General features: G+C 46.3%; 3 protein-coding genes and 2 pseudogenes across 4 annotated transcripts; 3 read left to right on the top strand and 2 right to left on the bottom strand.

The window, feature by feature from the left end:
• LOC148801826 (WEB family protein At2g38370-like) lies at positions 1 to 12539 on the bottom strand (annotated as a pseudogene).
• On the top strand, positions 12393 to 15042 carry LOC148801825 (pentatricopeptide repeat-containing protein At5g66520 pseudogene; annotated as a pseudogene). The gene has a single exon (XR_016083638.1). The product of XR_016083638.1 is annotated as a pentatricopeptide repeat-containing protein At5g66520 pseudogene (transcript).
• Positions 15043 to 15413: 371 nt separating this feature from the next.
• Positions 15414 to 17781, top strand: LOC104598753 (putative pectinesterase 29). The gene is made up of 5 exons (XM_088900432.1): positions 15414 to 15646; positions 15742 to 15901; positions 15997 to 16239; positions 16417 to 16661; positions 17408 to 17781. Exons 1-5 carry the CDS (start codon positions 15414 to 15416, stop codon positions 17574 to 17576), a joined length of 1050 nt encoding a protein of 349 aa, XP_088756558.1. The 3' UTR covers positions 17577 to 17781.
• Positions 17782 to 19655: 1874 nt separating this feature from the next.
• Positions 19656 to 21030, top strand: LOC104599035 (uncharacterized). The gene has a single exon (XM_088899856.1). The coding sequence runs from the start codon at positions 19656 to 19658 to the stop codon at positions 20880 to 20882; it is 1227 nt and encodes a 408-aa protein (XP_088755982.1). The 3' UTR covers positions 20883 to 21030.
• Positions 21031 to 21450: 420 nt separating this feature from the next.
• LOC104599036 (putative pectinesterase 67) lies at positions 21451 to 23795 on the bottom strand. The gene is made up of 5 exons (XM_010261406.2): positions 23366 to 23795; positions 23111 to 23273; positions 22842 to 23048; positions 21807 to 22054; positions 21451 to 21687 (listed from the first exon to the last, which is right to left on the bottom strand). The coding sequence occupies exons 1-5, from the start codon at positions 23647 to 23649 to the stop codon at positions 21522 to 21524; spliced, it is 1068 nt and encodes a 355-aa protein (XP_010259708.1). The 5' UTR covers positions 23650 to 23795; the 3' UTR covers positions 21451 to 21521.
• Between the last annotated feature and the right edge of the window lie 625 nt (positions 23796 to 24420).

Below are 24420 nucleotides of genomic sequence, written 5' to 3'. Positions count from 1 at the left end.
TTACTTAAGTGCTTGCTTTTTTTTTTTTTTACTCTGTTTTGTCAACAGGAGAGAAAACTGGGCAAATGCAAACTTCCTCTTCTTCGTAGAAAACTACTTATGAGCATTTCCTTCTTTAATAGGCTTATAAGGAGGAGATAAAACACCATTTTTTTACTTAACACCTAACCCAGTGACATCTTTGGTTTCTCAATGCTATCTTTCTCCTCCATTTCGAAGTAGCTTCCTGCTCAATATTTGTCCTATTGACAAGGTTGCTCTCAAGATAGGCTTTGACCCATCAATATTCATGTTCAGTCCATTTAGATCAAGTAGCTAGCCTTGAATCTTTGCGATGGTAAGATGGGTAGGAGTTCTTGAACTTGGTAGAGTTGTATAATGGGCATCTTTTATGACCATGCTCCAATCTCCATTTCCTCAGAGAGCCTCTTCCACAACAAGCTTCCCTCTATTTGCAGCCTCCACTTTGTTCAAAGCCTCTTTAAGAGCTATTTTACTGATTTTAATTTCTTCTTCTACTTGCTCCACCTTCTTTAATATCTCGATCTTAGATATATTTGCTTCATTTATTCGAAGCATGGCATCTATGATCTACCACCTTCTTTGAGCGCACATCAACTTCTTGAGCTTTGTGGGTTAGGGAAGAATACTCTTAAAAAAAAGTGTTACTCCTTCAGGGTTTTGCTAGAAAACCCTAGATGAGCTCTCGTTGTTTGCTAGAGCCTTGATCTCTACAAAGGCAACAACTTCAACTGCTCTAGTTGCTTCCTCCATATTTCTGGCTGCAATCAATCGGATCTTAGCTGTTTTTACACTCATCTTTGCCTGTTCAATCTTTGACATTGCTTTCAAAACCTCATATTTATCAATTTCTACCATCTCCTTAAACTGCTCAGCCTCTAAATTTGATTTTTGGAGCTTCCTTGAAATATCAGTTGGGTTATCAGAACCATCCTTAATTTCTGCATCTTTAGCCGGTTGCAATTTGAGCCTTATTCTATTTAACCCTTCCTCCAGCGAAGATATCTTGACAGAATTCAAAGTCAACCTCTTGAGAGTCTTTTCTAGCCAAAGACCTCAAGTTATACCATTACCTCTCCATAAAGTAACACTAGAAGTTATACCATTATCTCTCCATTTTACTTAGGTGGTTGTTCCTTAGCCAAAACCAAAAGCCAGTCTTTAATTGCAGGTTAATTAATGTGAAGCATTTTATCAAATTATAATTAGATGAATACCCTCCAAAGACCTCAAGATATAGGGTTAAAACTCTTTAGTGAAAATTCCAAAAGCCAAGAACCGATTGCACTATTATAAGTGATGAAGGAAGATTTGGCCCGACCTCGCAATCATGTCACACGGCAAAAAACAAGTAGCTCGACACTTAAAGCAACGTATCTAGGGTGCAAACACCAAAGGGAAGAAACCAGCAGTCCGAACTCCCCTCGAGGAGACGGAACTCCCTTCGAGGAGCCCGAACTCCCTACGAGGAGCCCGATCTCCCTACTAAGGGATCAAACTCCCAACGAGGAACCCGACCTCCCTACTAAGAGCTCGAACTCCCTACGAGGAGCTCGAACTCTCCCTTTAACCCCGAGCCACACAAAGCAGTGACCCGAACTGGCCCGCCTCATGGCAGTTCGGGACACTCCCCTATCCGAACTCAAGACATCGCCTCGCACACCGCTCCAGCACTTCGCCTCCAGAACACCGTACCTGACACCGAAGGAGTCCGTATCCAGGGGCGGCGCACCTGACTGACTTGGGATCTGACGCTTGACAACTGCACTTCAACGGCCACCTGCCACCACCATCTCCAGTTACAGAGACGGCTCCGACAAAAAGAGCAGTGGCGGTTCTGCCCCAGCAGAGGTGATGACACCCGAACTGGTAGAAGCACGGAAGTAATCATACCTGACCTGGCAGAAGCCTAGGAGTGAGTGCGCGAGGTGGTTATAAAAGGCTCTCTACCCCCCAAGAACATGGTATGCAAACTTTAAGCTATCTGGTTTTATCTCGCCTTTGAAGGATTCTAACTTGAGCTTCGGAGCCTTTACACCGGGTTCCCCCCGGAGCTTTCTCATCTTCTCCGTTTCAGGTTCCCTGCTGCTCAGTTTAGAGGCAAAGTCGCTGACAGCTAAGACCGACCGGATTGCGCACCATCAATTGGTGCTGTCTGTGGGAAAGCTTCAAAAAGCCTCCCTCTAAACTCTCATAACCTCTTTCCTTCAAAAAAAAAAACCCAACACTCATGGCTTCTTCCAGCAACGCCGGACGTGGCACGGAGACAAACACCACCGGGGAACAACTTCAAGTCCCTGTGGTGTGTGTTGGACAGTTCACCATCCCCCTCTCGGTGGATGGGATCCCCAGCTTGAATGTGCCACAAGCAGTGGCGCCCGTAAACCTTCCTGCCATGAGCATCCCCTTTCCTCCCCCTATTGAGACAACCTTCACTGAACCAACTGTCGTCCCCCTGACAACCAGCCAAAATCGGTTGGACGACCTGATGCAGTGCATGGCGGGCAATGCAAGCCCAAATGCAACAGTTCCAGCAACACCAGCTTCATTAGCACCAAGTACTGCACAACATCTCCCAGTATCACTATCAACAGCAGTTCCCCCAACTGCCGCTGAACCAACCACCACTTCCACCTCGGCACCCTGCTCCGAGGCCGGTTAAGGCCTCCCCACAGGATGGACGCCCCCACCGGGGAAATGCCTCCCGGCCCCAGAACCCCCCTAACAGCCAGGCCTCGTCCCCAGGCCGAAGAGAGAGAAAAATCATCCCCGCCTCGCAGCTCGCAGGCGGGTCAGGAACCTCGCCCACAAGATCGGCACCTCGGCGCTCCAAGCCCGAGTTCCCGCTCACGGAAAACCGATTCGGTGCCCTGGCAACAGACTACCAGCATTTCGGGCCCATCGAGCTCGGCAACACAGAGGCCAGCAGCGCCAGTACCAGGCCCACTCAACAACGAAGGCGCTAGCGAAGTCGTCGAACTGCCACCCGTGTCCTGTCAGAGCTCAAAGGCAAGGAAGAGACAAGCTCGGACGAGGTAGGAGCTGCCCCGATTCTCTCAGTTTCTTCCCCCCTCGCATCAGAACTCCTGGCGGTCCCCTTACCCAGGGATTTCAAGCTCCCACCTTTGGACAAGTATGATGGGTCCTTCGACCCCAACGACCACGTTGACGCTTTCCAATCCCAAATGCACCTCGCCAGGGCCAGTGAATCGTGCATGTGCGTGGCCTTCACCACCACCTTCAGGGGGGTAGCCCACACTTGGTACAGGAACCTGGCCCCCGGGTCGATAAAATGTTGGGCCCAGTTCGTGCAGGTCTTCACCGCACACTTTGTCACCAGCAAACGGTGCCCCAGAATAGAGGAAAACATCTTCGGAGTAGTCTAGAGGGAAGGAGAATCCATCCGGGGCTACATCAAGCGATTCAATGAAGCATGCTTACAGATACCACGGTTAGACCCCGCGGTGGCCAAGAGAGGAGTAACGCACAAAGAGTTCAAGTGGCACATGGTAGCTAACCAGCCCGCAACCGTGGCCGAATTCCTCAAGCTCGTGGACAAGTTCATGAGGACAGAGGAAGAAATCAACCAACGAACCGAAAGCGGGAATGAGAAAAGAAAGAGGGAAGGCGAGCCCTCCAACCCAGTTGATAGAAAAAACCCGGCCCGAGAGCTGAAGCCGAACCAGTCGTTCCGGGCTCTCCTAGCAGTTCGGACGGATTACACGCCGTTAAACGCGAGGCGGACCGAGATCTTAATGACAATCAAGGACGCCCCATACGTCAAGTGGCCACCTCGCCTAAAGGGAAATCCGAACGAGAGAAATAAGAATTTGTATTGTAGTTTCCATAGAGACCACGGTCATAGTACCGAACAGTGTAATAATCTCCGGGACAAGATAGAGGGGCTCATCCATCGCGGATACTTAAGAAATTTTGTACAGCATAACAATAATAACAATAAGGCAGGTCGGCAAGGGGAGCATGAAAAGGATGCCCCCGAATCTAGCAGCAGACCTGCCGAACCATTGCATCGACAGCCGCCGGAAGAGAGGCCAGTTCGGGGAACCATCCATGTAATTGTGGGAGGTTCGGTGGTAGCAGGGTGCACCTCGGCAGCAGCCCGGACTTCAGTTCGCGAAGCAGCCCTCGAGGAACGGAACCCCCCAAAAAGATCGAAGACCGAAGAACCAATCTTCTTCACGGAAGATGACGCGCGAGGGGTCCACTACCCCCACGATGATGTGCTCGTCATTAAACTAAGGATTAGCGACTTCGAGGTCAGACGCGTACTTGTAGATTCGGGCAGCTCAGCGAACATCCTCTTCAAATCAGCATTTGACCAGCTACAGTTACAAAAGAGCGAGTTGAAGCCCGCGAACACTCCTCTGGTGGGTTTCAGCGGAGAGGAAGTCAGGCCCCTCGGAAAAATAACAGTACCTGTGGAAGTCAGCACATGACCTTGTGCGGTCAGACTCAACCATGATTTCCTGGTGGTCGCGACCCCCTCCCCATACAATGCCATAATAGGGTAGCCAATCACGCATATCCTGCGGGCGGTGGTCTCCACCTACTATTTGGCCATGAAGTTCCCTACAGACTTCGGTGTGGGGGTAGCACGGGGCGACCAGCTCGAGTCCCGCAAGTGTTATGTTGCCGCCCTAAAGGGAAAAACCAAGGTGGCCGACGACCTCGAACTGGAGCGGCCTGCGGAGCAAGGAGAGGAACGAGCTTCGCCCACAGAGGAAACGGTTGCAGTCCCGACTTCGGCTATAGACCCAGCTCGCATACTACAGATCGGTGCTTCCCTCGAGGAACCCCTACAAACCGAACTGGTGAGTTTTTTACTTCAAAATTTAGATATTTTTGCCTGGTCCGCGGCTGACATGCCCAGTATTAGCCCCGGCCTGATAACTCACAAACTTAATACTGACCTTGTAGTCAGATCCGTTAGACAAAAGAAACGCAACTTAGTCCCAGAGCGCTGGAGGGCGGTCGATGAGGAGGTCGAGAAGCTCCTCGCAGCAGACTTCATAAGGGAAGTCCATTACCCGAACTGGGTAGCCAACCCAGTGCTGGTGAAAAAGGCAAACGGCAAGTGGCGCATGTGCGTCGACTACACCGACCTGAACCGAGCTTGCCCGAAAGAATGCTTCCCCCTCCCCAGGATTGACCGCCTAGTGGACGCGACCTCGGGACATGAGTTGCTAAGCTTCCTAGACGCCTACTCAGGCTACAACCAAATCAGGATGGACCAGTCCGATGAGGAAAAAACCAGCTTCATAACCGAGTTTGGCCTGTACTGGTACAAGGTCATGCCCTTCGGATTAAAAAATGCCGGAGCAACCTTCCAAAGACTTGTAAATAGGCTGTTTCAGCCCTTAATTGGCATGAAGATAGAATGTTATGTATACGACATGGTCGTCAAGACAGTTTTCACAAGAATTAATACAAGACTTAGATTCTGTCTTCCAAATCCTGTGTCAATTTAGCATGAAGCTGAACCCTAACAAATGTGTCTTCGGTGTCACATCGGGCAAATTCCTAGGGTACATTGTCAACCGGCGCGGTATTGAGGCCAACCCGGACAAGATAAAAGCCATCCTAGATATGAGACCACCCCGGAAAGTAAAAGAAGTTCAGAGGCTAAACGGCCGCATAGCCGCTCTAAGCCGCTTCATGTCCAAATCAGCAGACCGCTGCCTACCCTTCTTCAAAGCAATCAAAGGCAAAGGGTTCGAATGGACCCAAGACTGCCAGCTCGCGTTTGACGAGCTAAAAAGTTACCTCGCTAGTGTGCCAACCTTAGCCCGGCCCGATGAGGGCGAAGTCTTAGAACTGTACCTCTCGGCAAGCGACGAGGTGGTCAATTCGGTACTAATAAAAGAAGCAGACCGGGTCCAGCGACCCATCTATTATGTTAGTAAAATTTTGCAGGGAGCAGAGACAAGGTACCCGCAGATAGAAAAGCTAGCATACGCACTAGTGATAGCAGCTCGGAAACTCCGCCCGTACTTCCAGGCTCACACCATCATCGTCCTGACTGACAAACCTCTGAGGCAAGTTTTACTCAAACCCGAGATTTCCAGTCGACTGACGAAATGGGCCATCGAACTCAACGAGTATGACCTCCAGTACAAGCCAAGAACTGCTATTAAGGCCCAAGCCTTGGCAGATTATATCGCCGAGTGCACGTTTAGCCTCGAAGCCCCTGAGCTAGTCGAGCCCGAGATCCCCAATTCGGGCGAGCTCGGAGCTCCCAAGCCAATAGAGTTCGAACCCCATGAAGTAGCAGCCAGTGTAGCATCTCTCCTGGTTAGGCCAAACGCGAACTGGGATGAGGAGCCCTGGATCCTTCACGTAGATGGCTCCTCGAACTAGTAGGGCAGCGGGGCTGGAATAGTGCTACGCGGCCCGAGCGAAACAAAATTGGAATACGCACTACACTTTGAGTTCACGGCATCCAACAACGAGGTGGAGTACGAGACACTGATAGCCGGGCTGAACCTAGCACACAAGGTCGGAGCAAAGCACGTAGTTATCTGTAGTGATTCCCAGCTCGTGGTTAACCAAGTTACAGGCGAGTACGAAGCACGCAAGCTCACTATGATTGCATACTTGGCAAAAGTAAAGGAGGCTCTGCTCAACTTTCAATCACAATTCATCAGGCAAATCCCGAGGTTAGAGAACACTGAGGCCGACGCCCTGTCCCGGCTAGCCAACACGAGTCACAACGCCATGAGAACTGTGTACATAGAGGACTTACCTCGGCCCAACATTCTCGATGAGGCAGAAGAGGTCGCTCCCGTCCTTGAAGCAGAGCTGAGCTGGATCGACCCACTCGCGAGCTTCCTGCTAGATGGAACCTTCCCTGCGGACCGCAATGCAGCCAAGAGGGTGCAGCGCCAGGCAGCCAAATACGTCATAATAGACGAATGGTTGTACCGACGATCCTACACGCTCCCCTACCTGCGTTGCTTGCGACCTGTCGAAGCCGAGCTCGTACTCCGCGACACTCATGAAGGTCTGTGCGGCAGACACCTGGGGGCCAGAGCCCTCGCTCAAAAGGCACTTCGACAAGGATACTACTAGCCAACGATGAAGGTAGAAGCCGTCGAGCTCATAAAAAAATGTGACAAGTGTCAGAAGCATGCCAATATCCACCATCAGCCTGCTGCCGACCTCAAGTACCTCACCAGTCCATGGCCTTTTGCACAATGGGGCATCGACCTTCTAGGGCCATTCCCGCCAGCAACAGGTGGGAGAAAGTTCCTAGTGGTGATAGTAGATTACTTCACAAAGTGGATAGAAGCTGAACCCCTAGCAACAGTTATAGCCCGAAACATACAGAACTTCTTTTAGAAGAACATAGTATGTCGCTTCGGGCTACCTCGAGTACTGATCTCCGACAACGACAAACTGTTCGAGGATATCAAGTTCCAAGAATGGTGCCAAAGTATGGGAATTCGTCAGAACTTCACGTCGGTCGCACACCCACAGGCAAACGGTCAAACAGAAGTAATGAATAGAGCCATCCTCCGCGGACTGAAAGCACGACTAGACCGAGCTAAAGGGTTGTGGGCGGACGAGCTACCAAGCGTTTTGTGGGCTCACCGAACCACGGAAAAAACCGCTACGGGAGAGACCCCCTTTAACCTCACCTACGGCACCGAATCGGTAATTCCAGCGGAAATCGAAGTGCCTACACTACGACTAGAAGCATACGACGAGTAAACGGAGACGAGTTACGCACCAACCTTGACCTACTGGATGAGGTAAGAGACCTCGCGCACATCCGAACTGCGGCCTACCAGCAAAAAGTAGCTCGGTACTATAACGCCAGAGTAAAGAAGAGGAGCTTCCACGTCGGCGACCTGGTTCTCCGTAAGATCATGGTACCCGAACCCAGCGTGGGAAAACTCGAACCAAATTGGGAAGGACCCTACAGAGTAAAGAAAGCACTCGGGGGGGCATACGAGCTCGAAACCTTAGAGGGTAAGCAAGTACCCCGAGCATGGAACATCGTCAACCTAAGGCGATACTACCTATAGACTGCCAAGCAAAGTGGATAAAATCACCACCAAAACAGGCCGCGCCAGTGCGGTAGCCCGAATAGAAAACAGATCGGACGTATGATTAGTTCGGCAAAATATGCTCAGTTCGGGAGAAAGAACAACCAACACTTAACCAAAAGTCATTCCATTTCAAAAGTAAGGTAGTTCATTTAAAAAAAAAAATTTACAAGCCCGAAGCTATTTCTTCATTATCAGAAGGCACTTCAACAATACCCGAAGGCCCCGCCTCGCCCTCGGAGTCTGGCTCACCGTCAGCAGCATTGGCCATCTCATGAGTTATGCGCGAAGTGGATATGGTGCTAATGTCGAGCTTGGGGTACGTATTCCGGATCATCCACCGGCTTAGATTAAAACCCCTCCTGTATGAATCCATCATCAGATCATCAAAGCCCGGCGAAGCAATGTACTCGTCGACAGCCTTCTTCTTGGCATCTTCGATACCTTGAGAAAAGATCTGCGTCCTCTCCCTGATGTCCTCCTGAAGGTACTTGACCTGATGATGCAGATCCAGCCTCAAGTCCGCCATGTGTTTCACCACCACTCCCATGGCCTCGGCATCTCTCTGAGACCTCGCCTGCCTGATCCGGGAAACACGAGTAGCCTCCTCGGCAGTGCGACGAGCCTCTTCGGCAGCTCACACCTGCCACGAGCTCCTCTCCACCTGAGCCGCTAAGGCGTGAATAGAAGAATTCACCTACCAAAAGGAACCAAGTGATCAAAAGAACCAACAAAACGAAAGCCAAAGAGCTCTACAAAAAAAAAGGAGAACACTTACCACCATGGCATGGGTAACGGCACGACAGGCCACTTGATGCAGAGGGAGATCAGTCCATGCCGCGACCTCCTCGAGGAAAATAGCCTCCTTACTCTTTTGAAGAGCATGGGTCGGCGACAGCACACTCCTGAAATCCCCCGGGGCCCCCGAGCCCGAAGGCCCAGCTTGCGTATGAGCAGACCCGGAGTATGTAGGAGCCCCTGTGTAAGTAGTCTCAGCATAAGGGCCCCCTGCTGGCTCCTGCATTGGAGGAACCATCTCGGGCTCCCTAGGCAGATCTTCTGGCGGATAGTCCGGCACCTCGGGCTCCGCATCCTGGGGCATCTCAGCACGAGTTCGCTTGGCAACCCGCTTTCTCCTCTTCATGCCTTGAAACAAGTGCCCACCCCGGGTCCCTCGAGAATCCATCACACATGCGAAAAGAAGTTCACCATTAGTAAAAAGCAAGAAAAACAGCAAGACAGAATCTCTAAGTAAAGAACCTACCCAAGCTTAGGCCGGCTGCAATAAGCTTGGCCTCCGTCAGATACTGTTGACACTTCAGCCCAAGCCGCGCCCATTGCCGGAGGCCCTTCGCCGTCTCTTTGTCAAGCGTGACCCCGGAGTCAGGAGCGGCCATCCCCCACCCGGTCTGAAACGGCCACCCCAGCACACTTCGCACCCCGAAATAGTCCCGCTTCCATGCGGGGACCTTGTTGGGGAGTTCGTGTAAAAGCTTAAAGCCCGGGTGAGGAGACAGGTAGTATGCCCGCCTATGCCCAGGGAGGGGACCCACTTGCTTCTTAAGCATCAAGATTGAAGAAAAAATATCCAAGTCCAAAGGAAAGCTCTTTTCGCAAAATAAGGAGATTGTCCCCACCAAATTTCGAATGGAGTTCGGGTGAAGCTGGCCGACCGTCATGCCGAAGTGGTTCAAGACTTTGACAAGGAGGGGATGAAAAGGCAATCGCAGCCCCGCGGCGAGCTGCTCCCGGAATATCACGATCTCATCAGGACCGTGTTCCCAAGGAAAGCTACCCGAAGGTATGAAATAGGCGTACTCCCCAAGCAAGTTATAGTAGGTAATGAGGGATTGAAGCCCCTCGGGCGTCATGGTCGAAGGACCAAACTTATCTAACATCCGACCCCGACGAGAGGTGGACGCCAAACTGCCCGAAGTGCCTCAGCCTACGAGTTCGAACTCTTCATCGAGCTCTACCTCCGGCTCGCTAGGGCTGTCAGGGGATGCAACTTGGTTCGTAGAACCTGCATCAGACCCGCTAGAAGGACTATCTGAGCTATCCAAGCTAGACATCGGGGAGTGAGATGGGATCCAGGAAAGTACTCACCCGGAAAAAGGCTATAGACCACAGGAGCTCGGACGAGCAGAAGACCTTGAACGCGAGCTGAAAAAACCTGGACGCGAACTGGATGCGAGCTGAAACTCGGACGCGATGTCAAGAGAAACACAGAAGTGACAGCAACTGGGGTCCCCCCCCCACTATTTATACTCACAGTGATCGAAAAGCAACGGCTTAGATCAATGCCAATTCGACGGCCCACAGCCGCACCGACCGCACGTCCCCTGAGACCGAGGCGTGATTGGCGCACATCTTTCCGAAACTGACAGGGCGCCGACGCACGTCTTTTCGAAACTGACGGAACGTCAGCGCACATCTCCTCAATAAAAGCGACAGCGACACGTTTTTTCAAACTTGAAAAGACGCCTGCTATCGCGCCTCCCAAGTGGCACGCTTTTTTGAAATTTTGAAATAAAGCGCGTGCCGTCACATCTATCGGCGCCTAGGCAGGCCGACACGCTTCCCACCTTTTGGACGCTCGAAGAAACCCAAGGAACCCTGACAACGCACCTCGCGCCATCAGAACCAAGATCCAAAGGTCAGGGCAAATCTACCTGACACCTCGCGAACTCCCCGTGCCAGGGCAAGACCCTTAGCGCGAGGAGTGGGGGGCAATTGATGAAGGAAGATTTGGCCCGACCTCGCAATCACGCCATGTGGCAAAAAACAAGTAGCTCGGCACTTAAGCAACGTACCCAGGGTGCAAACACCAAAGGGAAGAAACCAGTTGTCCGAACTCCCCTCGAGGAGACCGAACTCCCTTCGAGGAGCCCGAACTCTCCCTTTAACCCCGAGCCACACAAAGCAGTGACCCGAACTGGCCCGCCTCATGGCAGTTCGGAACACTCCCCTATCCGAACTCAAGACTTTGCCTCGCACACCGCTCCAGCACTTCGCCTCCAGAACACCGTACTTGACACCGAAGGAGTCCGTATCCAGGGGTGGCGCACCTGACTGACTTGGGATCTGACGCTTGATAGCCGCACTTCAACGGCCACCTGCCACCGTCACCTGCCACCGCCATCTCCAGTTACAAAGACGGCTCCGACAAAAAGAGCAGTGGCGGTTCTGCCCCAGCAGAGGTGATGACACCCGAACTGGCAGAAGCACGGAAGTAATCATACCCGACCTGGCAGAAGCCTAGGAGTGAGTGCGCGAGGTGGTTATAAAAGGCTCTCTACCCCCCAAGAACATGGTATGCAAACTTTGCGCTATCTGGTTTTATCTCGCATTTGAAGGATTCTAACTTGAGCTTCGGAGCATTTACACCGGGTTCCCCCCGGAGCTTCCTCATCTTCTCCATTTCAGGTTCCCTGCTGCTCAGTTCAGAGGCAAGGTCGCTGACAGCTAAGGTCGACAGGAGCTTGACTTGGTTTATGGGGGAGGCAGCATTGGTTTAATAGGTCTCGTCTCTCAAGATGTTTATGACAGTGGTCACCACGTAATTGGGTAAAATCTCTCTCTCTCTCCCTCACTATTGACATCACAGTTAATCTTGCATTAATCGACATTTTGTTTAACAAGAGAGAAATATGTGTAGCGGGATCCCTTGTATATGTTGATGAAACTCATCTTCCAATCATCATCTTCGACATCTTGTGAAAGTTCCCAGTCGCCAAGTCGGTGCTTGTGCCAGCTTTCCCAGTTCTAGCAAGCTCTCTTTGACTCTCTCTCTCTAGAATTTTTCTTGAGCTCTTAGAGAGTTTTAATTCTTGAAAGATGAACAAAGCCACAAGGTGACAAAACAGCTACGCCGATGGTGGCCATTGATAGAATGTTGTCGATGCCATTTATTCTCCGCCATTCTTGTTTCAAGCTACGAGGCGGAGCTCTTAGGGCATTCTAATTTTTGAGAGAAAACCAGAGCTGAGAGTAGAGAGATCATGCTTATAGATTGACAAGTCATTGCCTAAACATCCACATCTAGCTTTGGATGCCGGTGCCGGAGATGCCAGTGTCAGTGCCAAAGGGGACAATGAGATATTTCGTTAAAGTCAGTACCGATGCTAGTGCCGGTGTTGGTTTATAACGGAACAATAACAGTAAGGAAAATATTAATCAATTATTAAAAACAGTACAAGTAACGTTAATTAATTTTTACAGTAAGGGTATACTTGGTCAATTAACTATAAAAATTTACCCTATAAAAAATAATTTATAAGATAGGCTGGGTTAATTGGACGCTCGCTTGGCCCGAGTAAGAACCGTTTAGACTGTAGTGGGTCAGGAAAACAGAATTAAACCTCGCAGACCCGACTGAAATATATGTTTGTAACCTGTAAGCTGTATTCCTTTCCGTCGTTTTATCATTACCCTCTCGCGAACCATCATTTATGCCCAATTTGATTTCTGTGTTAACGTCAAACCACCCTACATGCTTGGCACTCTTACAATCATGCACGTCCATGACCCATTTCTTGCAAATTCATGCCCAAATGATCCGGAATCTTCTATTCGAAGACTCTTTTGCAGCGAGCAAATTGATCGAATTTTGTGCAGTTTCCGACTCCGGAAACATTCATTACGCCCGCAAAATATTCTCTCAGATCTCCCACCCAAATACTTTCACCTGGAACACCATCCTCCGAGGTTACGCCAACTCACCCTTTCCCAGGCCATCCCTTCATCTTTTCAACCAGATGCTCAAGTCCGGCGCCAAGCCCAATTCTTTCACCTTCCCCTCCGTAATCAAAGCCTGCGCCCATCTTGCTGCATTTGAACAAGGCATGCAACTCCATGGCTTCATCTCTAAGTCCGGAGTTGATTACGATTTATTCTCGATTAATGGCCTTATTCATATGTATGCTGTATGCGGGAAGACCGATTTTGCTCGTAGGTTGTTTGATACTAGTTGCCAAAGAGACTTGGTATCTTGGAATTCGATGTTGACCGGGTATGTGAGTTGTGGACTTCTTGCACAGGCTCGTCAACTGTTTGATGAGATGCCAGAAAGGGGAGTTGTTTCTTGGAATGTGATGATTAGTGGATATTGCAAGTCTGGTGACGTTGACACTGCCAGGAAGCTCTTCGATGGGATGCCCATTCGAAATGCAGAGTCTTGGAATACGTTGATCGCCGGGTATGCTAAGTGTGGTCTTGTAGAAAATTCTAGAGATTTGTTTGATCAGATGCCTGTACGAAATATTATCTCTTGGAGTGCAATGATAACTGCGTATGCACAAGGTGACCGTCCTCTTGAGGCTTTGGCTTTATTCGACAGGATGAGGAAAGCTAATTTGAAACCCAACTGGGCAACCATTGTGAGTGCATTATCGGCCTGTGCACATATTGGAGCCTTGGATAGAGGTAGAAGCATCCATCTCTACGTAGACCAGAGCAAGATGAAGGTTGATTCCATTATTGGGACTGCACTGATAGATATGTATGCTAAGTGTGGGAGCATAGAAAATGCATTTAGGATTTTTGACATGTTAGCGTCCAAGGACGTGTTCTCGTGGACAGCCATGATTGGAGGGCTAGCCGTGAATGGCCATGCTGAGAAAGCCTTGGAGCTCTTTAGTCAAATGGAAGGAGATGGGGTGAGGCCTAATGAAGTTACCTTTGTGGGTGTACTCAGTGCCTGTAGTCATGGTGGCTTCGTGGAATTGGCTAGGCAACATTTTAATTCAATGAAATTGGTTTATGGCATTGACCCACAAATGGAGCACTATGGTTGCATGGTAGATACACTTGGACGTGCTGGTCTTTTACAAGAAGCAGTGCCCTTTCTAGAAGCCATCCCTGTGAAGGCTAATCCTGTGCTGTGGGGTACCCTGCTTGGTGCTTGTTGGATCCACCGGAATGCCAAGATAGGGGAGTATGTAGGGGACCGTCTTGTTGAGCTCCAACCTGATGATGGTGGTGTTTATGTGCTCTTGTCTAACATCTATGCCACAGTTGGGAGGTGGGATGATGCAAGGAGGGTAAGAGTGCTGATGAAATCAAAAGGCCTAAAGAAGAGCCCCGGGCGTAGCTCAATTGAGGTCCATGGTGCAATCCATGAATTCTATGCTGGAGATAAATCTCACCCTAGAATAGAAGAGATCTATCTAATGTTAGATAAGATCAGATCAAGATTGAAACTTGTAGGATACACACCAAATACATCTCCCGTGTTGTTTGATGTACAAGATGAGGAGAAAGAACATGCTGTTTCATATCACAGTGAGAAACTGGCAATAGCCTTTGGTCTAATCAGCATGGAAGCTGGTGTTCCCATCAGAATAGTGAAGAACCTTCGGGTTTGTCATGATTGTCACACTGTCTCAAAGTTGATCTCCAACATATTTAGTCGAGATATTGTTTTAAGGGATAGGAATGTGTTTCATTATTTTAGAGATGGATGCTGCTCTTGCAGGGACTACTGGTGACATTACATTGCTGAGCTTTGGTATAATAATTTTAGTGCAAGATGGTGCTTTGGCTTGTATATGGGTTGAAGATCAGTACAACTAAAGATGGAATATCTTGCTGGCATGGACTTAAGTACTAAACATATTGCGAAATGTGAATTACTATTATTCGGGTGTATCACCTCTCTGCTGTCATGTAATCATAGCAAACCTCAGTAGGTTGATCCTTAGTAGTTTGTTATAACTTAGAAGGCGCCAGAATCACAAACCTACCTACTCTGTAAATGGTGTATAACTGTATATCACCTTTTTAACATCAAGCACTTAAACCAATCCAACATTGTTTTGATACGGATAATCTCCTCGGCTTGAATCTGATTGACTGTTTCAATTAAACGTTATTATGGGGAAGAAGAACTACGTAGAGAGATAAAGGAAGATATAGCAACAACTTTGTTAATTTCCACCTTCATCGACTAAAAGTACCTTTTTTAATCCCTTTTTTCTCCGAAATATAATGTAGACTTTTTCTTTCTCTGTTTAACTTTTATAGTTTAAGATTTTGTGGAGACCCAAATCATAATATTAATTAAATTCCTCATTTCACGTCTATAAATTTTCAATGAAGACCAATCAAATATGGCAATTAATTGTCATTGCCGCCAACTAACTACAACCTCATTTCCAAAACAAATTATTTCAGAGATTAATTCTCTTCATTCTTTAATAGTATATGAAGAGCAGAAGAGAGTAACCTTACACTAGCCTCTACATACAACCATCCCCAGTCCTTTGCTCTAGCATCATTTCCAAGTTCCAACGAACCCCCCTCCCCCAACCCCACCCCAAAAAAATGAAAAAATGTTTCAACATCTTGGTTCTCTTCTTATCTTCCTTGATTTGTTTCAATCTGTCGAGGGCTTACAGCAATAGAGATGGTGCCAACCGTGACAACGTAGTTGCACGTACCATTACTGTCGATAAGTGGGGCCATGGCAATTTCCGCAGTGTTCAAGAAGCCATTGATTCTATTCCTCCAAACAATAAGTGGTGGATCCGGATCCATGTTGCTCCTGGTGTATATAAGTAAGTACTGAGTACTTCAGTCATAACTGTTTCTTTTTGCACTCATAGCTTTCATCTTTGTAGTTTACTTCAGTAAATTGTTACTGTATATGCAGTGAGAAGGTGCGCATACCCAAAGAAAAACCATTCATTGTTCTCGAAGGAGAAAACAGAAGAACAACTATAATACAGTGGAATGACCATGGCAATGCAATCACAAGTTGTACTTTTGCCTTGTTTGCAGAAAATTTCGTTGCAAGAAATATTAGCTTCAAGGTTATATAAGAAACTTAACCAACTCTGTTTCGATTGGTATGAATTGAGAGCTTGAATCATGGATTGCCATCATTCTTCGGTGATATGACATTTAATTTGCACTACTGATCTTTAATTTACAGAACTCATATGATCAGATTTCTCCAAGAGTACATGGGAAAGTAGTCACCTGGGCACCAGCTGCTCTGATACAAGCAGATAAAGCTTCCTTTTATTATTGTGCTTTCATCAGTTTGCAGGATACATTGACAGATTCACAAGGCCGCCATTATTTCAAGTCATGCTACATAGAAGGCGCTATTGACTTCATATGGGGCAATGGTCGTTCTGTCTATCAGGTGGATGAACTACTTCAATTAGAAACATGGAATATTTCTTTTTATCCTCAATGTGACCGCCAGAGCCACTGCCCACTGTAGCTTTAATATTGCCATTTTCATCTTTGTAATCATTTACCAGCTAGAGACTAGAGATTCAATATCTTACTAGCTAGCCCTCTTTATTTTCTTGTGTAGGCATGTGCCATAAACTCAGTCGCGAGAGCCCTGAATGGTATTACAGGTTATGTAACTGCCCAAGGCAGAAACAGTTCGGCAGAGGACACTGGTTTCATTTTTCAACGTTGTGTTGTGTATGGAACGGGTTCAACATATCTTGGAAGAGCATATGGAGGGTACTCAAGGGTGATATTTTACAAGACAGCCTTATCCAACAATGTTGTCCCGGAGGGATGGTCGGCATGGGGCTACACTGGCCATGAGTAAGATTTCATTAACTTGCCTAATAGACATTTTCTATTGTTTTTTTTTTCTTTTGTTTTATGCTGCTTGACCTTACCTCATTTCATAAATTTAGAGCAAACCTTGACTTCCTTGAGTTGAGTCCCTATAATGGCCTGCTGACAGTCTTCCAGGCAGCATGGTTGGGGGCCCAAAACCAAAAGGCTCACCCTGCTTCCCAGAGTGATATAATAATCTTTTATTAGCTTAAGTTTTAGAAGGAAATCCTTTCTTTTCTTCATTGGGCTATACAACCGGGCTGCGATAGTCCATTCCCCATATCCATAACCCCCAACCCTAGTGGCAGCGGGATTTAATACCAAGTTTATTCCATAACCAGCCAGAGAACTTACCAACTGAGCCACCATCAGTTGGTTCAGAAGGAAGTTCTCGTTTGTTCAATTTCTTCCTTTTCTAGACATCCTTATCTGTTGATGAATAATCTAGGTTGGCCCATCAACTCTTCACATGGCAGAAATAAGTCGGTTGCTGATGAAGGGAAGTTCTTCCTTCCATGTCCTTTCTGCAGTGCCTGCTCTTGTTCTTCTAACACTTTGAATTGCATTAATAACTGCTTTTGATTAGTCCTCACTATATGTGTTGTTTTTTTTTTTTTTCACAAAATTTATCACATACAAACAAATAAGGCGGCGTACCACTGGATTTATAGGTCAATCCTCAATAGTGGTTTATGCTCTTTATTATGCTAACAACTTGTAGAACACAGGCAAAACATTGCTTTCTCAGAGGAGGCTTGCACTGGAGCAGGGTCAGACAAATCCAAGCGGGTGAAATGGGAAAAACATCTTAACCATGGAGAGTTGCATAGATTTGCAAAAGGCTATACTTTCATAGATCAGGAAGGATGGATAAATAAACAGCCTCAGCTTTTATGATCAACCCAATTTGCTAAATCTTAAGTAGAAGACAAGCAACTCTTTGTAATAATGTAATCTATGCTTGTACCACCATGCATTTCTCCTTGTTGTCTCTTATGGACGAACTTAATTAGAGTGTGCCTCGAACATTCCTAGTCAATTTTTAATTAAATTGACTTAGCTACTACTATGTGTTGGATGCTGTTTTAATTTAAATCTTCAATATCTGCTTTATGTCAACCTTCTATTATGTTCAATCATTCACTAGTTGCTGGATAAAGAATAAGAGCAAGCAACATCGTCGAGCCTAGACTGAGTTTTGTTATTGCATGCCAAAGAAAATAGCTGCAATATATTGCCTAAGAAAAAATATCGGTTTTGAATTCAAAATACAGAGAAAACAAGTAGAGCAATTCCCTATTTTAGACATGCCAAAAAATCCAAAAGCCCCAAGGTTCCATTTGGTTCGCAGTTGGAATCGGAATCAAAATCTGTCAAAATCGGAATTGGAATGGTCTATTCCCATAGTCCATTTGGTTCAGACAGGAATCAGTGTGGGAATTAAAATCAGTTGGGTTGGGATTTCATTCTCAAGGGAGGGGGAGGAAATGGCCATTCCTTCAAATGGGATTCCGATTCCATCCGATTCTAGACCCCTATTCCTACAAACCAAATGGGTTCCAAAATCTCAAACCATCTTCTACTAATTGCTAAAACCGTATTCAAACAAGCTTGAAACCTTGATATTTCAAGAAGGGAGTTCTGTATCAGCACTGTAGACTTAAAGCTGTATTTGGTTTGAAGGAAAAGGTTGTATAGGCTTCTTTCCCTTTCCCTTTCCCTTTCCCTTTCCCTTTCCCCACCTTTTTCATTAAAACCAAACAAAGTGTAAGAGTGTTCCTTGGGGAGCAGCAAAGAAATAAAATAAATTAAATAGGTCGCATTGTGAAAGGAGCTAGCTAGTTAGAGTATTTTAGTCCAGTAACTTTGCATCATTCGAGTAGTGAAGGATCGATAGGGGTTTTGAAAAATTTTCAAAGTTCATGAAACATTTAACTGATGAAGATGATTGATATATGATAGGGAATTGTTAGTAATGATTCTAACTGATTTAGGGAAGAAATGAATGAGAAATTGAGGTTTCTGCGCTATTACAAGCTTTTCAAGCCATGTTCTATTCAAAACCAACGACCCCCTATACTTGCTTTGATATAGCATTGTTAATATGTTATTGGGGTTTATTAGATTTTCTCTTTTTATATATTATCTTGTTTTGCATTTACATAGAAAGATTGCAAATTTTCTCTTGAGTTTACAAGCTGCCTGAACATTGTAATTTGGTCGATCATCCAGCTGTGACCTCTGGTGGAGACACGTTCCTGCTTCCTTGCATTTAAATTACTAGGGACAGTGTGTCTATGTATTTATATAGGTGGCGTTCTCTGATTGCAATTGCGCAAAGAAACTGTGACCTAAGCCGCCCGAAGTGGTTAACATCTTAACATACACCCACATGCAACATGCGTACTTGTTTAGAGGCTCAATTAATACCACTTTCCATTCTCGTTCTTTCAAAATTCAAAATGTTACATAAACTTTTTGAAAGATAATATATTGATTTTTGAGCAAAGCTTCTGACGCTGCGTACAAAGGGCGCACCTTTGCCTCTGCGCGTCTGACTGTATCCATTCATACACTTATGAAAATTTCTTTTTATTTTTTGATAAAATAATGGAAATTTTCCATGTTATAACTTATAACGACTGGATTTTTTTTTTTCTTCTATATATGGGGAGCAGGGGACATCGAGTTAGTTGAGAGTTGGGACGATGTAATAATGGGTGCACTCCTAGTCAAACCGAAAAGACTTTTCCGGCTTCTAGGTTCTAACCATGCAAACATCGTAAGCCACCGAATCATGTGGACGGTCGACTCTATCTCTATTGTGTGTGTGAGAGAGAGAGAGAGAGTCCCAACTATATGCATTCAATAGTTCCTCTTTATTTTATACTATAAATACACTTCTCCATCAATCCTATGAACCAACGAGCATTGCTACTAGGATTATCTATTTCTCTCTTCAGAGTTGAGGGAGATATGGAGAAACCTTTCAAGAATGTTGCAGCATTATGTGCAACGGTGATTATGGTGTTTTTGGTGGTAGGAATAGTAGAAGGACGCCGGGTTGAGAGAAAGGCGCTTGTTGATGGCCTAGGCGGAGGTTTTGGTGGTGGTGCTGGAGGAGGTGGAGGGCTTGGAGGTGGTGCAGGTGTTGGCGGAGGGTTCGGTAAGGGTGGAGGCATTGGTGGTGGTGCTGGAGGGGGCATTGGCGGTGGTGCAGGTGCTGGTGGAGGCCTAGGAGGAGGTGGAGGTTCTGGTGGAGGCATTGGTGGTGGTGCTGGAGGTGGTGGCGGTGGAGGCCTAGGAGGTGGTGGAGGATTTGGGAAAGGTGGTGGTGGTGGCCTTGGAGGTGGTTCAGGTGGCGGTGCTGGAGGAGGCATTGGCGGTGGTGCAGGTGCTGGTGGAGGCCTAGGAGGAGGTGGAGGTTCTGGTGGAGGCATTGGTGGTGGTGCTGGAGGTGGAGGCCTAGGAGGTGGTGGAGGTGCTGGTGGAGGATTTGGGAAAGGTGGTGGTGGTGGCCTTGGAGGTGGTTCAGGTGGTGGTGCTGGAGGAGGCATTGGCGGTGGTGCAGGTGCTGGTGGAGGTCTAGGAGGAGGTGGAGGTTCTGGTGGAGGCATTGGTGGTGGTGCTGGAGGTGGTGGCGGTGGAGGCCTAGGAGGTGGTGGAGGTGCTGGTGGAGGATTTGGGAAAGGTGGTGGTGGTGGCCTTGGAGGTGGTTCAGGTGGTGGTGCTGGAGGAGGCATTGGCGGTGGTGCAGGTGCTGGTGGAGGCCTAGGAGGAGGTGGAGGTTCTGGTGGAGGCATTGGTGGTGGTGCTGGAGGTGGTGGCGGTGGAGGCCTAGGAGGTGGTGGAGGATTTGGGAAAGGTGGTGGTGGTGGCCTTGGAGGTGGTTCAGGTGGTGGTGCAGGTGGCGGTGCTGGTGGCATTGGAGGTGGTGCAGGAGGAGGATTTGGGAAAGGTGGTGGCATTGGAAGTGGTGCAGGAGGAGGATTTGGGAAAGGTGGTGGTGGTGGCATTGGGGGTGGTTCAGGTGGTGGTGGCGGCATTGGAGGTGGTTCAGGTGGTGGTGTAGGAGGAGGATTTGGAAAAGGTGGTGGCATTGGAGGTGGCGGCGGCATTGGGGGTGGTTCAGGGGGAGGATTTGGTGGTGGTGGTGGGGGAGTAGGCGGCGGCTCCGGTGGTGGAGTTGGTGGCGGATTTTAGGCTTTTAACAACTATGAACTATGATAAAATTGAATTCCATGCACGTGCATGGACACTTAAAATAGAGTTGTGTTATACCATTACGTATCTTTACTATAGCTATTAATGTACGGTTATTTAATGAAAAAATAAAAAGAAGGTTGGTTCACTGACTCTGACTCACTCCTTTTCTTTCGTCGTCAGAGCAAAAGGAGACTATTATCCTCTGCATTTATTCTGTTTCTTTGAATTTGTGGAATGTGGAACTTTAATTTGTCTGTCTGTCTGACATTCAAATATATATGTAGATCTCCCCTACCTTGCGCCGGTCGGCCAAGACCGGCGTCAGTAGTCCTTCATCAGTCATCAGGTCCATCGGCTTTAAATTAGCCTTTCATCGGAAAATTCAGTTTTACCAAATCCGCCACATTTATTAATAACTACTGGGAAACGAAAATAATCAGCAAAAACAACTATCAATTTCTATGAGTAGATGTAAATCAGAGGATTTTCCTCCTCCTCCTCTCTCTCTCTCTCTCGTCATTAACTACTTGGCCAAAAAAGAGTAATTGATTTACACATCTAGCCATATAAATACTTGTCCTTACCATTAAAATTGATGTTCAGAGCCTGTATAGCTGTGATAATTAAAAGATTAATCTAATCTAGTTCTATTTTATAAACAGGTAACCAGTCGTTTCCGTCGACGAAATCAATAGATAAGAACTTAGCAGCTTCTTCTTCCTTGAGTTGTCGAGCCCACGGTGCTCGTTCTTCTGTAGCAGCACCTGGTCCATGGCAATCGTACTCCGCATGAAATAGATGTCTGCAGTTTCAGACAGACAATTAATATTTAAAAAGAAATTACCAGTACTAATTAAAAATAAAAAGGTTAATATATAATTAATTAAAATTGATGGATATATGAATTTCTTAATTACGTACTCTGTGCTGCCATCGTAGCTCCATTTGGTCCATCCCTGTGGAGCTATGGTCCTAGAGAGGTAAGTCTTGGCGAAGACCACCCTTGAATAGGCACCCTTTGCTCTTCCCAGATACACCCCGCCGATTCCATAAACCTTCCCCTTCAAGAACACAAACCCACTATCATCGTTCTCGTTTTGCCTGTTCTGTGCTGTGATAGACCCACTTATCTTTACTCGCGTGTCGGCGATCACAAATATCTCACAACTCTGCATGCATCCATGGGGTTCAGCTATTGTCAACACAAAACAGAACATCTATCAGAACCTTTTTTTTTCTTAGTTTGCTCAGTGAAATGAAGTCCTATTCCGGTAGATTATTTAGGCTCACTTTGTACTCTTACCGAACTGAGCCTTAAATGCATGGGTAAATGCAATTTCCGGTGCAAATGTATTTACTCGTGTAAAATTGTATAATGACCATTTTATCTAAAAATTAATATCATCGAAGAGATAATATTTTCTAATCACATATTAGCAAGTTTTTACATGTACATATAGGTAAGCCAAGTCTCGAATAGATATTATTTGCCCTAATTGTTAGAGAGTATCAACCTATGCAAGGACCTCACCTAATAACTAAATTTTAGGTTGAATGGTTCTTTAAGATGATATCAGAACCATTTTGGCTAAGTATTGGTCTATTGTTCGATCTTCATTACCCCCATTAATTAAGTTTCGGCACAAGGTATGGATAGGCTTGTGTTTATTCACACTTCATGCCCAATGGACTTTCGTGTGAAGGCGTGGTAGAGAATATCAACCTATTCAAAGACCTCACTAACATCTTAAGTTTTTAGGTTAAACGGTTCTTCAAGACTAATAAATGAACTGCTTGCCAATCATATTTCTTTCCATTAATATTGAAATACAAATGCAGATTTATTTCTTTTTCATGAGACTCACCAATTTGCCCGCCCCACTTCTTGGAAAGCCAATGAGGCTGAAAAAGAAAATAAAAATATCCCAAGGCAAGAGAAACAATGGCAGTACTCACAAAGAAAACAGACTGGCCTTGGCCAAAGATGAAATCGATGGAGCCTTGGATGTAGCAATTATCGTAATAATGCCTGCCTTTGTGATCAAAGAGGGTGTTGTGAGTACTGTAGAACGCACAGTGGTAGAATGCAACCTTGTCTGCTCCCACAAACGCTGCCACAGATTGATTCTGCGACGTAAAGGCGACCCCAACCGGTGCATCGTTCTGTAAACAACAAACATTAGAGAGATCGATCGATCGAGAGAGAGAGAGAGAGGGTCATCAACCTTGATGCTGATGCCAAAGGCAATGAAGTGGGAAGCTTCGACTTTGAGCGTGGCGGACTCCAAATTGCTTTCGGAGCTTTGAGACCACACGAGGGACGTCTTTCCCTTTCCATTTCCTCTCAAGAATATGTATGGCTTTTTCTCTGGTACATGAACCTTTTCTCTACGTTTATCCAACACAATTATATTAATACATGATCATCACAGCTTGATTCTTGAACACGAGGAAAGACAAGTCGGTGCAACAGATCTCACCTGTACACTCCTTTTCGTATATGAATGATGATCCACTCAGAGTTGCCTTCTGGAACAGAATCAATAGCGGCTTGAATTGATTTGAATTCACCATTACCGTTGATATCAACCTTTATTGTACGGTTGGTGCCAATCTTCTCCGTCAAGAGAGGAGAATCAATGACCCTGTTCGCACTCAAACCATAAACAACATCATAGAAACCGACTGAGAGAAAGAGGACAACTGAGATAGCAACGTGAATCGTTGGAGCGACGAGAGGATATGACGACAGCGACGACGACATCTTGGTAAGATGGCATTACCTGTTGATCCGAATGAGTTAAAAGAGAATGGGTCATTGGGACTTGTGACAAGATTTATATAGCTTAAGCCAAAGCCATTGTTTTTTTTGTCTCTCCACTGCAAGGGTTTGGCCGTTTGGAAGTGGAACTCGGACAATTTGGTGTTGGTATGGTGGGGAAAGTTTATCTCAAGAGGGTTAATGACCATTTCTTCTGCGGTCCTCAAGTTATTTTAGGTTTAGAAAAACATGGATGGCCATGTCAGATGGCCTCTTCTGCTCCCTTACCCCAATTATTTGCAATTCTAGAGAGTCTCCATTATTTCCTTTCTAAGTTTACGGAGTTGTCACCTCAGCATGTTTTTTCTCTCCTTTTATTATGATTTAGGAAACTAATAAAACTCACATTCTTTGTAAAACCCAATCCTTGCTTATGTAATGACAATCATAAAATCCTCTCCTATAGTTTTATTTTAACGAATAACTCTCCTGAATTTTTTAAAAATTTAACAAAAACCTCCATTCCGTTACTGTTTTAGACAGAAAGCGTTAGATTGATGCATCAGTTTTTTTCCAAATATCCATTTTACCATTTTATAAATTGTTTTACATACAAAATTATTGAAATAATTCCATTTTAATTCAAGAAAAAAACATATTTCAATAATTTTGTATGTAAAATTACTGAAATAATAGTTAAAATTAAAAAGGTTTTTTGTTGAGATCAATCTTTGGGTCCCTTCTTCCCCTTTGTTCTCTTACCAGCTCCCTCTC

Source organism: Nelumbo nucifera, chromosome 3 (genome assembly GCF_055504915.1).
Source record: "Nelumbo nucifera cultivar China Antique chromosome 3, China Antique-T2T, whole genome shotgun sequence".
Classification (NCBI taxonomy): Eukaryota; Viridiplantae; Streptophyta; class Magnoliopsida; order Proteales; family Nelumbonaceae; genus Nelumbo; species Nelumbo nucifera.
Note: the sequence above shows the minus strand (reverse complement) of the source record. Positions and strands in the feature narration are given on the sequence as shown.